Below are 14777 nucleotides of genomic sequence, written 5' to 3'. Positions count from 1 at the left end.
TGTATCAATAGTAGTACACTACACTGTAAAAATCTTTTTGAGATAGAGCAGGTGCGATTTTTTTAATTTGAATTTATTGTCTAAAAGAAATGCACTACGAAATAACTGTGTTCTCGGGCCTTTTGGACTAAAAAATTGTGTTGTCAAATTGGAGATTTTAACCTAACTGGTTACTCTGATAATCTTTCGACCAATTAACCGGTATGAAAGTTAATGTTCCTTAAGGGTGACGGGGGTAAAGAAATATGATGACTTTTCATCTTCTTCCGACCTGAAGTAAAACTATTGCAAAAGTGGGGCGTCCTTTTGGCTGTGTGTGATGAATGAATTTGCAGACAAGTCTGATCAGAAAGGGGATATTAAATCTGATCCCTCTATAGAAAAAGTGTTGTGCTCTTTGCAGGGTAATAACCCTTACAGCAACTTTTTGAGGGTCAATTTCTGTATGTCCCTCTCAAATATACCCTCATTTTCCAGTAGCATTTCAAATGTCCCACATCCTTGCGGGTCGACCCCTATTGCAGGACCTGCCTATTGAATTAATTGTTTATTTGTTCTCATCCTAAATAGCATGAAATATTTTCCACAGGTTGTTGTGCAAATGACAATCAATCAATCAAATATCTACTTTATCATGGTTAATGGTTATATAATATGATGTATTAAAGTTTATCTTCACACATTTTACTAAAACATTCTGTATAGTTCATGTCTGTATAGTAGTTGTAATTATTTTGTGTAACTCGGTCAAGGTTTCCTATTACTGACATTTAATACAAGTGTAATTAGTACATATGATAGTGAAAGTTAAACGTTATGCCAATGTATGTGTCAAGAGTATAAGCTTTATTGAAGTGATGTTAAAACAAAAGTTAACCTTTTCCTTTAGGATAAGAAAACTTTACAGTCTAAACAAAAAGAAATTGACAAAGTGGCCAAAGATTTGGAAAAGCTACAAGCGCAGAGTAATGAAGACCAAGAGGCCTACACTGCAGCTCAAAACAGATTCCAGGCTGTCAGTGCCGGTCTGTCTAGTAATACAGATGGAGAGGATGCCACACTGAATGATCAGTTATTAAGTAAGTAACCCTGCCACTTAGATTCAAAGCTGTCAGTGCCGGTCTGTCTAGTTATGCAAATGGAGAGGATACCACATTGAATGATCAGCTTTTAAGTAAGTAACCCTGCCACTCAAGATTCTAGCTTTTGTCAATCACTTAGCTTCAGTCGTTGTCGTAAACTTTTTCAAAGATCTTCTCCTCTGAAACTACTGAACCAATTTCAGCCAAACTTAAGGTGAATGATCCTTATGGTATCTAGTATAAAGTTTGTGTTTGTTTATTCAGGCCAGTCAACAAACATGGCTGTCATTGCTAAAATTAGAACATAGTGGGGGTAAAATGCAGTTTTTGGCTTATATCTCTAAAACTAAAGCAGTTTGAGCAAAATTGATTGAGGTTAAAATGATCAGCAGGTAAATTTCTATTAGTTCGGAAATTTTTAGATGAATCCGACAATCCAATTTTGAGTTGTTGCCCCTGAAATAATTTTTATGAAGTTTCTCAGTTTTTTGGTCTTTATCTTGAAAATTATTATATGTAAGTGAAATTTAAACCACAAAAATGATCAAATGATCAGCAAAGTATGTTCTACTAATAAGTCTAAGAAAGAAATTCATCAATTGATCCTTATAGGAGTAATTGCCCTTGAAAGACTACTTTTATTAAATTTGTACAGAAACTATGATAGAAACTTCAAGCAGCAAAAATGTTCAACAAAGTAAGAGCTATCAATAAATCAACATGACCGAAATTGTCAGTTGAACCCTTATAGGAGTTATTGCCCTTGAAAGATATTTTATACCAACTTTGTCTTGCCTGCGACGAAAAGTCCCGGAAAGCAATACATAGGGATTGCTTTTCCAGGGACAGCTTCAACAATTGTAGAGTTAGTTTGATAGTAACTACTTGTGATAGATCATTGATATGTTGTATGAAGATGCTTTACTATCAGTACATATCAGTTTTAAGACATTTTTTAGGCCTTGTCCCTAGAGTTCGCGAAAATTTATTTTGACCCGTCGGTCATGGGACCGACAAAGCATGATTATTTGTCAGTCCTACAAAATTTAAGCCAGTCCTACAAAATCTCTCAATTTTATCCTGAAATAAAATTAATAACATATTTTATCGAAAATTAACTTTTATTAATATTAGTTTTATTCTTCGCACCCACAGGCAAATTAACAATGAAGGACCAGTTCAGGTCTTCTGATTGTTCTTATTTAAAGTCATCTTCACTATCCATTTCATCATCTGAATCACTTTCTCGGCTGTTACAATATTTGTTTGCTCCATTTGTTTGTTACAATATTTGTTTGCTCCAATATTTGTTTGCTCCAACCAGTGACTTTGAATTAATAAGCATTTTAAATGTTTAATTTTCTGCTGAAGCTAGATTGATAGGAACTACTGATGATAGATCAATGATGTTTTGTGTGAAGTTGCATTACTATCAATACATATCAGTTTGACAACTATTTCGAAGCCCTGCCCCCTAGGCAATGGTTCAGTGACTTTCAATTAAATAGCAATTTTCAATGATAAGTTTTCTGCTTAAGTTAGTTTGATATGTACTACTTGCAATAGACAGTATTTTCTATAAAGTTACATTGCTATCTGTACATCTCAGTTTGTCAACCATTTCGAGGCCCTACCCACTAGTTGGTCCAGTGACTTTGAATTAATTAGCAATGTTGCTGTCCATCAGATTGTCTTTTTCTTCATTTTATGCCGACATGCGAGAAATATCTCTGTGTCAACAGTTTATTTTGCATATTTTCTGTTTCACTAAGATTTTGAATTAAACCCTACAAAAGATTATTTTCTATTGATCTTTAATTCACACAGTCTGAAATTCCATTTCCAAGATCACACAAACTGGGACAACTAACAACAAAGAATTAATATATTTTGACATGAGTGCAGTGAAATAAATTTTTTACCTTCATACATGTATTATTGAAAACCCATATTATATTTAGTGTCTACTATTTGTGTTTTCAGCTGCCAAGAATGACATTAGTAAAGCTCAGACAGAAACAAAACAGGCTCAGATGAGGTAAAAGGGAAATAACTCCATTATTGTTATAAGATTAAAGTGGTCATAATTAATGTTGTTAGAATGTTACTTATTTTTCACAAAATAAATCAGGGAAATTTGGTATGGTTGCCAGTGCCAAACTATCCACCAGATACCAAATGATATGGATGTAGGTAAATACAGGGCATCTAAGGCCTTCAACAATTAGAAAATCCATACTGTATTTAGTTAGCTTTTAAAGGAATGACATGACAAAATTTAAAACATTTCAAACAAGAAAACCTACCTGATTAATGATTAAATAACAAACGAAAAAACAACAAATATGACAGTCACCAACCAATAACAACCACTGAATTACTGGCTTCTGACTTTAGAGGGCACATGAAGAATGTGATTGGCTTAATTATGTTTTTTGAGTGCTTAACATTACCCTTACCTGTGACAGGGGTGTAACACCACAACATAGGAACAAACTGTTCAACTGTTAAAACCATTTGAAAGGGTTTGACTCATAAGATAAATATTTGATTAAATTATTTAATAACCTAGATTAAAGCATGCTAGAGATGAAGTAAAGAAGAAACAAGCAGAAGTAAAGAAAACAGAACAAGGCTACAAGAAAGATACTGCTGCTTATGATGCTATCAAGAAAAACATGCAAAACTTAGAGGTAAAAAACTTAAAAGTTTAGCAGGGGTGAAAATATGACACATTTAATGGTAATAGCTTTGGACAGTATGAAGAGAAATTATACCAAATTTAGATATGGCTTTGGCATATTAAGAAGAAAATATGTGAAATTTATAGGTTTAAAAACATTGGACAATACCATTGGAAATCTATGCAAAATTTAGAAATGAAAGTATAATAGAAATGATAACTTTATCAGTTTTGTTAGACAATTTGACAAAGAAGTAAAATTTGCAGGCTTGAATCATATTATTGCATTGAACTTCAAGAAAAATTGTGTGTAGAAGTAGAAACCATCAAGACAGAATATCATATCAAACTTTGCCAAACATAACTGGTGAAACTGCATTTCATGTAGCTGTCTGGTGAAACAGCATTTCATGTAGCTGTCTGGTGATACAGCATTTCATGTAGCTGTCTGGTGATACAGCATTTCATGTAGCTGTCTGGTGATACAGCATTTCATGTAGCTGTCTGGTGAAACAGCATTTCATGTAGCTGTCTGGTGATACAGCATTTCATGTAGCTGTCTGGTGATACAGCATTTCATGTAGCTGTCTGGTGATACAGCATTTCATGTAGCTGTCTGGTGATACAGCATTTCATGTAGCTGTCTGGTGATACAGCATTTCATGTAGCTGTCTGGTGATACAGCATTTCATGTAGCTGTCTGGTGATACAGCATTTCATGTAGCTGTTTATAGTCATCAACTTTTGTGTACTGGACTGATCAAAGACACAAATTTTTGATGATTTTTGTTACTGGGTACGAATTTTCTTGGATTTTCAAGTACACTCAAGATGAACCATTAATTTATCTTTTGATAAAATGCAAGTTCCATATTGACTTGTGTTATAAATTTGTCAAAACCATGAAATCTAGTATCTATGAAATACAGTTTTCCATTGATCAAAAAAATTGGTACAAACGGAAATAAATAATATCACAGTATGTATATCTTCTTAAAACTAGAGATTTGATGAATTGTTCTTTCTTTTCTTTTACATAGAATGAAATGAAGAAATTGGGTTTTGAAGAAGGAATAGATGAAAAGCTAGCTGGAGAAAGAAGAACATTGTCACAAGAAGTTCATAGACTAAAAGAACAACTAGATACTTTAGAGGCCAGGTCAGACTTATTGAAATATTTAGAAGAAATATATTTTCTCATCCATTTTAAAAAAAAAGTTTGTGGGTGAATGGCCCCAAAATCTATTTTTCACAAAATGATTCTAATATTAGGCAAAAGTTTTGGTTTAAGGTAGTTAACCATACTACTGTGGTCACATTTATTTGAAACTTCATACACTTTATTATTTAATCTAATTAAAGTATATGCAAAATTACATACAGGTTTAACCACAATTGTATGGTTTAGTGAACTTGTAAATGAGATACTAAATTTGAAATTAGTATATTCTGAGGTCAAAAGTTTTGGGTTAATGTACTTTACCATGAAGCCATGGTCACATAAAATTCAAATTTAGTACACATAATTATACATTTTGAACTTTATTAAATATACATTTAAAAAAAAAAACAATTGACTCAAATTCACTGAACATGGAATACTGTTTTACAAAGTTTCTAGTTAATTATGTGTATGTTTTGAGATATAAATGTAGAAATTAATGAGTGTATTTAGAGAGATTGAGATTTGTATGGTAAAGATAAAATGCAGGTTTGAACAGTGGGATCTACACAGTTATGTGGATTGCAATATTGCAAAAATCACTTTAACTTCTAAATTTACAGTATATGAAATATATGAGGAGTGTTAATGACAAACAGTTTTAATGTATGAATTGAATTATTTTTATGCCCCACCGCGGCAGAAGGGGCATTGAGTGTCCGTACGTACCTCCCGAATTTAGTTTCTGTTCTCTAACTTTAGTTTGCTTTAACCAAATGTTATGAAGACTTTTTACCATAAAACACAGATCAAGTTCGAATTTGGGTGGCATCACTTTTACAGTTCTCTAATTATGTCCATTTATAACGCTATATGCAAGTGGGAGCATCATCTGTGTCCCATGGACACATTCTCCGTTTATTTTGAAAGGTATTTTGTGTAAAAAAAAAATGTTACATTTTTAATTTTGTAGATTTCCCCATTTACAATTTGACTACAAAGATCCTGAGAAGAATTTTGATAGAAGAAAAGTTCATGGTTTAGTTTGTAAACTTATAAAAGTTAAAGATGTGAAAACTGCTACAGCATTGGAAGTTGCTGCTGGTGGAAAGGTAGGTATCGCTACGAACTCATCATTTGGGGATATGCATGTGACAAACATTGATAACTACACATGTAATTATATATCAAAGGAAAAACATTTTTATTGCTGTTCTTTATCTTTAGAGTAAATACATTGCTAAGTAAATAAAAGATATTGTGTCAACATAAAGATGCATGGTTGTCTCTCCATTCATTACAAATACATATTTGCAAGTTAATTCAATTTGACAGATATTGCTGATCTAATGCCCTTAAATCTAATTCAAATAAAATTTCACTGATATCTGATGCATTCGAAAATTGATTTTTTTTTTTTTTGGCATTTAATTACAGCATAATTTATACAAATTTAAAGTAAAAATTTGGCAAAAGATTGTGTTATTTACAGGTCTTTTTTTTTTCAGTGTACTATACCCGACTTATAGAATGAAAAACTTACCAATGATGTCATCAAAAATGGAAATACATTTGGAGAGAAGAAATGCAAATTAATTTGTGTACCAAGTAAAAACAATTCCTTGCAGCCTCTATTTTTATTTACCCTTATAGCATTTGATATACATGTTAATGTGTTTTGTTTCACAGTTATACAATGTAGTTGTGGATACTGAAGTTACTGGTAAAAAACTGCTGCAGAAAGGTGAACTGAGGAGACGATACACAATCATACCTCTCAATAAAATATCTGCCAGATGTATAGATCAAGGAGTCGTCAGGAAGGCAGAGGATCTAGTAAGTAGAGTTACTGATAGAGGAAAAGGGGGGGGGGGGGGGGGGGGGTCAGGTAATTTGTAACACAAAGATGAACTAAAGAGAAGATACCTAAACATAGTTATCTTTCAATAAGATATTTCCAGATGTATTTATAAAGGTAGTCAGAAAAGACATCGATATTGAAGATTTTAAGATGTGCATTTTAATACACTTTGTTATTCTAAGGAGGGTGTCTAAATAATCCTTTATATTGATTAAATGACAAACTTTTGTTTTTATGCCCCCGCCGTAGTGGCGGGGGCATTAATTGTTACCCTTGTCCATCTGTCCGTCGCGTACTTCCCCAAAATTGGTTTCCGTTCTCTAACTTTAGTTTGCCTCAACCAAATATTATGAAACTTATACACATGCTTATTACCACAAAACACAGATCAAGTTCGAAATTGGGTGGCGTCACTTTTACCGTTCATGAGTTATGCCCCTTTATAAACATAAAAATTGCTGAATTTTTCATTTTCATTCTCTACTTTAGTTTGCCTCAACCAAATGTTATGAAACTTATACACAATGCTTATTATCACGAAAAGGTCTTAACTACGTGAATCCTGCATCTGTATGTGGAAGTTGACTCTCGCATATTTACAAGTGGGGGCATCTGTGTCCCATAGACACATTCTCTATTTATTTTTAGGTTGGTAAAGGTAATGCCCACACAGCATTGTCATTGATTGTGGAACATGTTTCTATTAGTAGGTTGGTAAAGGTAATGCCCACACAACATTGTCATTGATTGGGGAACATGTTTCTATTTTTAGGTTGGTAAAGGTAATGCCCACACAACATTGTCATTGATTGTGGAACATGTTCCTATTTTTAGGTTGGTAAAGGTAATGTCCACACAGCATTGTCCTTGATTGTGGAACATGTTTCTATTTTTAGGTTGGTAAAGGTAATGTCCACACAGCATTGTCATTGATTGTGGAACATGTTCCTATTTTTAGGTTGGTAAAGGTAATGCCCACACAGCATTGTCATTGATTGTGGAACATGTTTCTATTAGTAGGTTGGTAAAGGTAATGCCCACACAACATTGTCATTGATTGGGGAAGACGTTTCTATTTTTAGCTTGGTAAAGGTAATGCCCACACAGCATTGTCATTGATTGGGGAAGACGTTTCTATTTTTAGGTTGGTAAAGGTAATGTCCACACAACATTGTCATTGATTGGGGAAGACGTTTCTATTTTTAGCTTGGTAAAGGTAATGCCCACACAGCATTGTCATTGATTGGGGAAGACGTTTCTATATTTAGGTTGGTAAAGGTAATGCCCACACAACATTGTCATTGATTGTGGAACATGTTCCTATTTTTAGGTTGGTAAAGGTAATGCCCACACAACATTGTCATTGATTGTGGAACATGTTCCTATTTTTAGGTTGGTAAAGGTAATGCCCACACAGCATTGTCATTGATTGTGGAACATGTTTCTATTAGTAGGTTGGTAAAGGTAATGTCCACACAACATTGTCATTGATTGGGGAAGACGTTTCTATTTTTAGCTTGGTAAAGGTAATGCCCACACAGCATTGTCATTGATTGGGGAAGACGTTTCTATATTTAGGTTGGTAAAGGTAATGCCCACACAGCATTGTCATTGATTGGGGAAGACGTTTCTATATTTAGGTTGGTAAAGGTAATGTCCACACAGCATTGTCATTGATTGGGGAAGACGTTTCTATATTTAGGTTGGTAAAGGTAATGCCCACACAGCATTGTCCTTGATTGGGGAAGACGTTTCTATTTTTAGGTTGGTAAAGGTAATGTCCACACAGCATTGTCATTGATTGGGGAACATGTTTCTATTAGTAGGTTGGTAAAGGTAATGCCCACACAGCATTGTCATTGATTGGGGAAGACGTTTCTATTTTTAGGTTGGTAAAGGTAATGTCCACACAGCATTGTCATTGATTGGGGAAGACGTTTCTATATTTAGGTTGGTAACGGTAATGCCCACACAGCATTGTCATTGATTGTGGAACATGTTTCTATTTTTAGGTTGGTAAAGGTAATGCCCACACAACATTGTCATTGATTGTGGAACATGTTTCTATTTTTAGGTTGGTAAAGGTAATGCCCACACAGCATTGTCATTGATTGTGGAACATGTTTCTATTTTTAGGTTGGTAAAGGTAATGCCCACACAGCATTGTCATTGATTGTGGAACATGTTCCTATTTTTAGGTTGGTAAAGGTAATGCCCACACAACATTGTCATTGATTGTTGAACATGTTTCTATTTTTAGGTTGGTAAAGGTAATGTCCACACAGCATTGTCCTTGATTGTGGAACATGTTTCTATTTTTAGGTTGGTAAAGGTAATGTCCACACAGCATTGTCCTTGATTGTGGAACATGTTTCTATTTTTAGGTTGGTAAAGGTAATGTCCACACAGCATTGTCCTTGATTGGTTTTGAGAAAGATCTCCAGGCGGCAATGGAGTTTGTGTTTGGTTCTGCATTCATCTGTAATGACATGAACACTGCCAAGAAAGTGACATTTGATGAGAGAATCATGAAGAAATCTGTCACATTGGAAGGAGATTCCTTTGATCCTGCTGGAACACTAACAGGAGGTAGGTCAATATATAGCACACAACAAAAAATTTGCTTAACACTGATTACTCTTTGTTTTAATATATTTCAGTCTTTTCTCAGAATTATATATATATGTGACCATATTTTATGTTTTGTTCACTTAAAACTTCTATTATTGATGCATGGGCTCAAACCAATTCTATTGGTACAATCAGTGGAAAAAATAATTCTGTGTTGGTCAATATTTCATCTTTACTAAGGACCAGGACCATTACATTCTGTTGTTAATATTTCTTTTCACTAATTCAGGTGCCAGGACAGGGACCATTACATTCTCTTGTTAATATTTCTTTTCTCTAATTCAGGTGCCAGGACGGGGACCATTACATTCTGTTGTTAATATTTCTTTTCTCTAATTCAGGTGCCAGGACAGGGACCATTACATTCTCTTGTTAATATTTCTTTTCTCTAATTCAGGTGCCAGGACGGGGACCATTACATTCTGTTGTTAATATTTCTTTTCTCTAATTCAGGTGCCAGGACGGGGACCATTACATTCTCTTGTTAATATTTCTTTTTCACTACTACAGGTCCAAGGTCTCAGACTGGTCTCATTCCATGGGTTAATATTCCTCTTCACTATTACAGGTGCCAGGGCTCAGATTGGTTCCATGCTGTGTGTTATATTTCCTCTTTACTATTACAGGTGCCAGGACTCAGACTGGTTCCATTCTATGGGTTAATATTTCCTCTTTACTATTACAGGTGCCAGGGCTCAGACTGGTTCCATTCTATGGGTTAATATTTCCTCTTTACTATTACAGGTGCCAGAGCTCAGATTGGTTCCATTCTGTGGGTTAATATTTCCTCTTTACTATTACAGGTGCCAGAGCTCAGACTGGTTCCATGCTGTGGGTTAATATTTCCTCTTTACCACTACAGGTGCCAGAGCTCAGATTGGTTCCATTCTGTGGGTTAATATTTCCTCTTTACTATTACAGGTGCCAGAGCTCAGACTGGTTCCATGCTGTGGGTTAATATTTCCTCTTTACTACTACAGGTGCCAGAGCTCAGACTGGTTCCATGCTGTGGGTTAATATTTCCTCTTTACTATTACAGGTGCCAGAGCTCAGATTGGTTCCATTCTGTGGGTTAATATTTCCTCTTTACTATTACAGGTGCCAGAGCTCAGACTGGTTCCATTCTGTGGGTTAATATTTCCTCTTTACCACTACAGGTGCCAGAGCTCAGATTGGTTCCATTCTGTGGGTTAATATTTCCTCTTTACTATTACAGGTGCCAGAGCTCAGATTGGTTCCATTCTGTGTGTTAATATTTCCACTTTACTATTACAGGTGCCAGAGCTCAGACTGGTTCCATTCTGTGGGTTAATATTTCCTCTTTACTATTACGGGTGCCAGAGCTCAGATTGGTTCCATTCTGTGGGTTAATATTTCCTCTTTACTATTACGGGTGCCAGAGCTCAGATTGGTTCCATTCTGTGGGTTAATATTTCCTCTTTACTATTACAGGTGCCAGAGCTCAGACTGGTTCCATTTTGTGGGTTAATATTTCCTCTTTACTATTACAGGTGCCAGAGCTCAGACTGGTTCCATTCTGTGGGTTAATATTTCCTCTTTACTATTACAGGTGCCAGAGCTCAGATTGGTTCCATTCTGTGGGTTAATATTTCCTCTTTACTATTACAGGTGCCAGAGCTCAGACTGGTTCCATTCTGTGGGTTAATATTTCCTCTTTACTATTACAGGTGCCAGAGCTCAGACTGGTTCCATTCTGTGGGTTAATATTTCCTCTTTACTATTACAGGTGCCAGAGCTCAGACTGGTTCCATTCTGTGGGTTAATATTTCCTCTTTACTATTACAGGTGCCAGAGCTCAGACTGGTTCCATTCTGTGGGTTAATATTTCCTCTTTACTATTACAGGTGCCAGGGCTCAGACTGGTTCCATTCTAAGGGTTAATATTTCCTCTTTACTATTACAGGTGCCAGAGCTCAGACTGGTTCCATTCTGTGGGTTAATATTTCCTCTTTACTACTACAGGTGCCAGAGCTCAGATTGGTTCCATTCTGTGGGTTAATATTTCCTCTTTACTATTACAGGTGCCAGAGCTCAGATTGGTTCCATTCTGTGTGTTAATATTTCCACTTTACTATTACAGGTGCCAGAGCTCAGACTGGTTCCATTCTGTGGGTTAATATTTCCTCTTTACTATTACAGGTGCCAGAGCTCAGACTGGTTCCATTCTGTGGGTTAATATTTCCTCTTTACTACTACAGGTGCCAGAGCTCAGACTGGTTCCATTCTGCAGAAACTTCAACAGTTTCAAGAAACAGAAACACTATTGAGAGAGAAATCAGAGAAATTACAACACATAGAAAACCAACTGGCTTCAATAAAGAAAACTGCTGATAGGTATTTAAGTATATACTCATTGTATATAGGTGTCCATACAGGATACATATAAATGTATACAAAGTCTAACCCATTAATAGATAAAACAATATTTGACACAAAACAATCCACTAATTAGTAACTTACATTACAAAGGCAAACCAATGAGTAGCTAACATTCTGCTAGTCCAGATATTTGGTATTATTGATATGTGATAACAGTTGATAAACTTCTATATTCTTTATTACACAGATACACAACTATAAAACAACAATATGATTTGAAAGTGAATGAATCAGAATTATTAAAGGCCCGACTGGAACAGAGTTCACATCATCAACAGCTAGAGGAAATCAATTCACTGCAAGCTTCCATAGGTTAGTCTATCGTATATTCATTAGGTTAAAGTTTAGAGTTTTTATCATGAACAGATGAATGTCAATTTTATATATGCTATTTTACTTCTGTTAAGTCCAATTCAGTTTTTATTTGTTGTTTAAAGAATTTAAAGGAGATGTAAGATGTTTGGTAGACCTGTATATTTTTGATGACTCTATGTTAATCTCCAGATATTTGTCTGGTTTCGTTTTTTTTTTGCTGTCTCATCTTTTCTTCACATAATTGTTACTGACTAGTAGCTCAAGGATCATTCTGAGGCAAGTTAAAGATAACATCTTTAAAACAAACCAAGATAGATACAGTTAAACCTGTGTATAAAGGTTGCCATAATGACAAGAGAAAAGCTGACCTTATTTTAAAGTAAAGTTACCTTTGAATTGAGGTTCAAAATACATAGATATTACTATGGTAGGACAGGAAGAGGGTACCATGACAAGACAGATGTTTTCTTAGGGCTGTTCCTAAATTAAAAGCATTTAAGTATCATGTAATATTTGTTATAGTTGAACAAGAAGAAATAACAAAGAATGCAGAAGAAGTACAAAAGAAAGCTTCACAGAAAGTAAAAGATCTGGAAGATAAAATAAAGAATGCTAAAGCGATCAGAGAGAAAGAATTGAAGGAGGCTGAGACCAATGTGGGGAAATCTAAGAAGAAGATGGAAGAATCAAGCAAGAAAATGAAAGAAAAATACCAGGTAAATATAAAACAAAGAAAATAGAAGAAAATGTGAGGTTATTATAAATCTCAGAAAGAAGGAAGATTACTATAAAAAAATGAATGAAAAATACCAGGTAATTATAAACCAAAAAATAAATAAATGAAAAAATGAAAAATATCAGGTATTTATTATAAATCAAGGAAGATTAAAAAAAAATACAAAAGTAATTATAAAGCAAAGAAATTTAAACAAAATATCAGATAATTATCATGCTACAGAAAATAACACATGATTAATAGAAATATAATCACTGAAAGTCAACCTTTTAGTAAATGTTTTATTGCAAATATAGCAGAAATATGACAAACTTGAGTCTTCTGATGTCCATGCATCAAAGAATACTTTGTGTTCTTGGTTACTATAAGCCATTAACCATTCTTTGCCAGGGTTTCTGATGGCATTGAAAGCCTATGAACATGGAATAAAAAGTTATTGAAGAATTATGAATCCCTCACTTTCGGGTTGAATTTGTGAAGAAGATTAGACATCTAAGGAAAAGGTTATTATTTCTATGTGTTTACTTACAGGAAACAGATAGCATCAAATTAGAAGTAGAGGAACTGGAAAAAGATATAAAAAATTATGAAGAACAATTAAAAACAGTGGACGAAACCATTAAACAGTTTGAGGAACAGATTGATGATCTTGCCTCAAAGATGAAGGAAACAAAGGTATGTGAACTGGAAAAATGTTTAAAAAAAACAAGATTTTAAAGAATATTGGGTTTAAAACTGACAATGAAACCTATGTAAAATAGTTTGAGGAAGATTTCAGATCTTGCCTATAAATATCCTGATTAGTTACAGAATTAAATAAAATAAAAAAAATTGTGAATTAAACTAATGTCTGATAAAGATACTACAAACAGGTACAGTAGACTCAGGCAAATCGGATACCCAAAATGTCAGCTAAAAATATCCGATTACCCGATATATTCAATTAGACGATGAATGTATATTCTTTGAATATTCTGCAATAATGAGTAGATATAATCCTGAGATGTTACTAACCCTGACAATTGCTAAATATGTGAAAGGGCTGGAGGATTGATGGAGTGATTTTTATCAGTTACATCATCACGATGTTTGTGTAAAAAATTATCAGCTGTTTATGTAATGATTAAATTTGTTTGCAGTTTTTAAGTCCTTTATTTATTAAAATAAATCAAATGTCCTGAAATATTTATGTGAATTATTATCTACCATCCATAGTTTGTCTTTATTTGTTTTGTAAGCAAATTAATATCCATTATTTACATTATCACACAGGTAAACTAATTTGGCTATAAATAGATCTAAGCATGTCTGTGTAGAATCTCCAAACTAAAATCGTATTTGTTATAATTTTATTTTTTTAAATAATCAAATTTAAATTTATGAAAATAATCATGATTGATAAAATATTATTTCATAAAGTTTACGTTTTCTGAAGACTATTTATATTTAGGTCATAGTTCTAGAGGCTTCCTCACAAATTTGTAAACATCCAAAATGGCGTCCATGACATGTGGTTACTTTTGCACATGTGAAAAAAATATATCTGACAAAAGTCAGATTTCTCTTGTCAAAAGGGATTTATATTTATATTGCAATAAATTATTCAGAAGGAGGTACATTCAGTTTAGATTAAATTTCTGATTCTGTGAACACTTGGAGTTTAATCAAAATTCTCCAAACAGCAACGTCAACTTGTCAACTGAGTCTTGCACATTTTATAGATAAATTCAAACCATTTGAAGTAAAAGGGCATCTAATTCACACGACAGAGGAAGACAATGATTAAAGACAACAATTTATTAAGAAATAGTTCCTTTTATTTAGTAAAAACAAAATCTTCTTGTCTGCAAGATTGTAAATTCGTAACTTCCGGGTCCATTTCCTGTCAGGAAAAACATTGAAAATAT

General features: G+C 34.0%; 1 protein-coding gene across 3 annotated transcripts in view; it reads left to right on the top strand.

Annotated features, from left to right (window-relative positions):
- The window catches only part of LOC127737407 (structural maintenance of chromosomes protein 2-like), a 77974-nt gene that overhangs the window by 30184 nt on the left and 33013 nt on the right, over positions 1-14777 (top strand). For all 3 annotated transcript variants that reach the window (XM_052248062.1, XM_052248070.1, XM_052248078.1), the window contains exons 8-18: positions 890-1079; positions 3066-3120; positions 3655-3775; positions 4806-4924; positions 5901-6039; positions 6617-6763; positions 9173-9377; positions 11639-11774; positions 12007-12131; positions 12657-12850; positions 13402-13545. In XM_052248062.1, coding sequence (XP_052104022.1) covers positions 890-1079; positions 3066-3120; positions 3655-3775; positions 4806-4924; positions 5901-6039; positions 6617-6763; positions 9173-9377; positions 11639-11774; positions 12007-12131; positions 12657-12850; positions 13402-13545 — 1575 coding nt within the window. The remainder of the gene's footprint in view (positions 1-889; positions 1080-3065; positions 3121-3654; positions 3776-4805; positions 4925-5900; positions 6040-6616; positions 6764-9172; positions 9378-11638; positions 11775-12006; positions 12132-12656; positions 12851-13401; positions 13546-14777) is intronic.

This window comes from Mytilus californianus, unplaced genomic scaffold (genome assembly GCF_021869535.1).
Source record: "Mytilus californianus isolate M0D057914Y unplaced genomic scaffold, xbMytCali1.0.p SCAF_1, whole genome shotgun sequence".
NCBI lineage: Eukaryota > Metazoa > Mollusca > Bivalvia > Mytilida > Mytilidae > Mytilus > Mytilus californianus.
The sequence above is the reverse complement of the archived record's forward strand: the minus strand, read 5'-3'. Positions and strand labels throughout refer to the sequence as shown.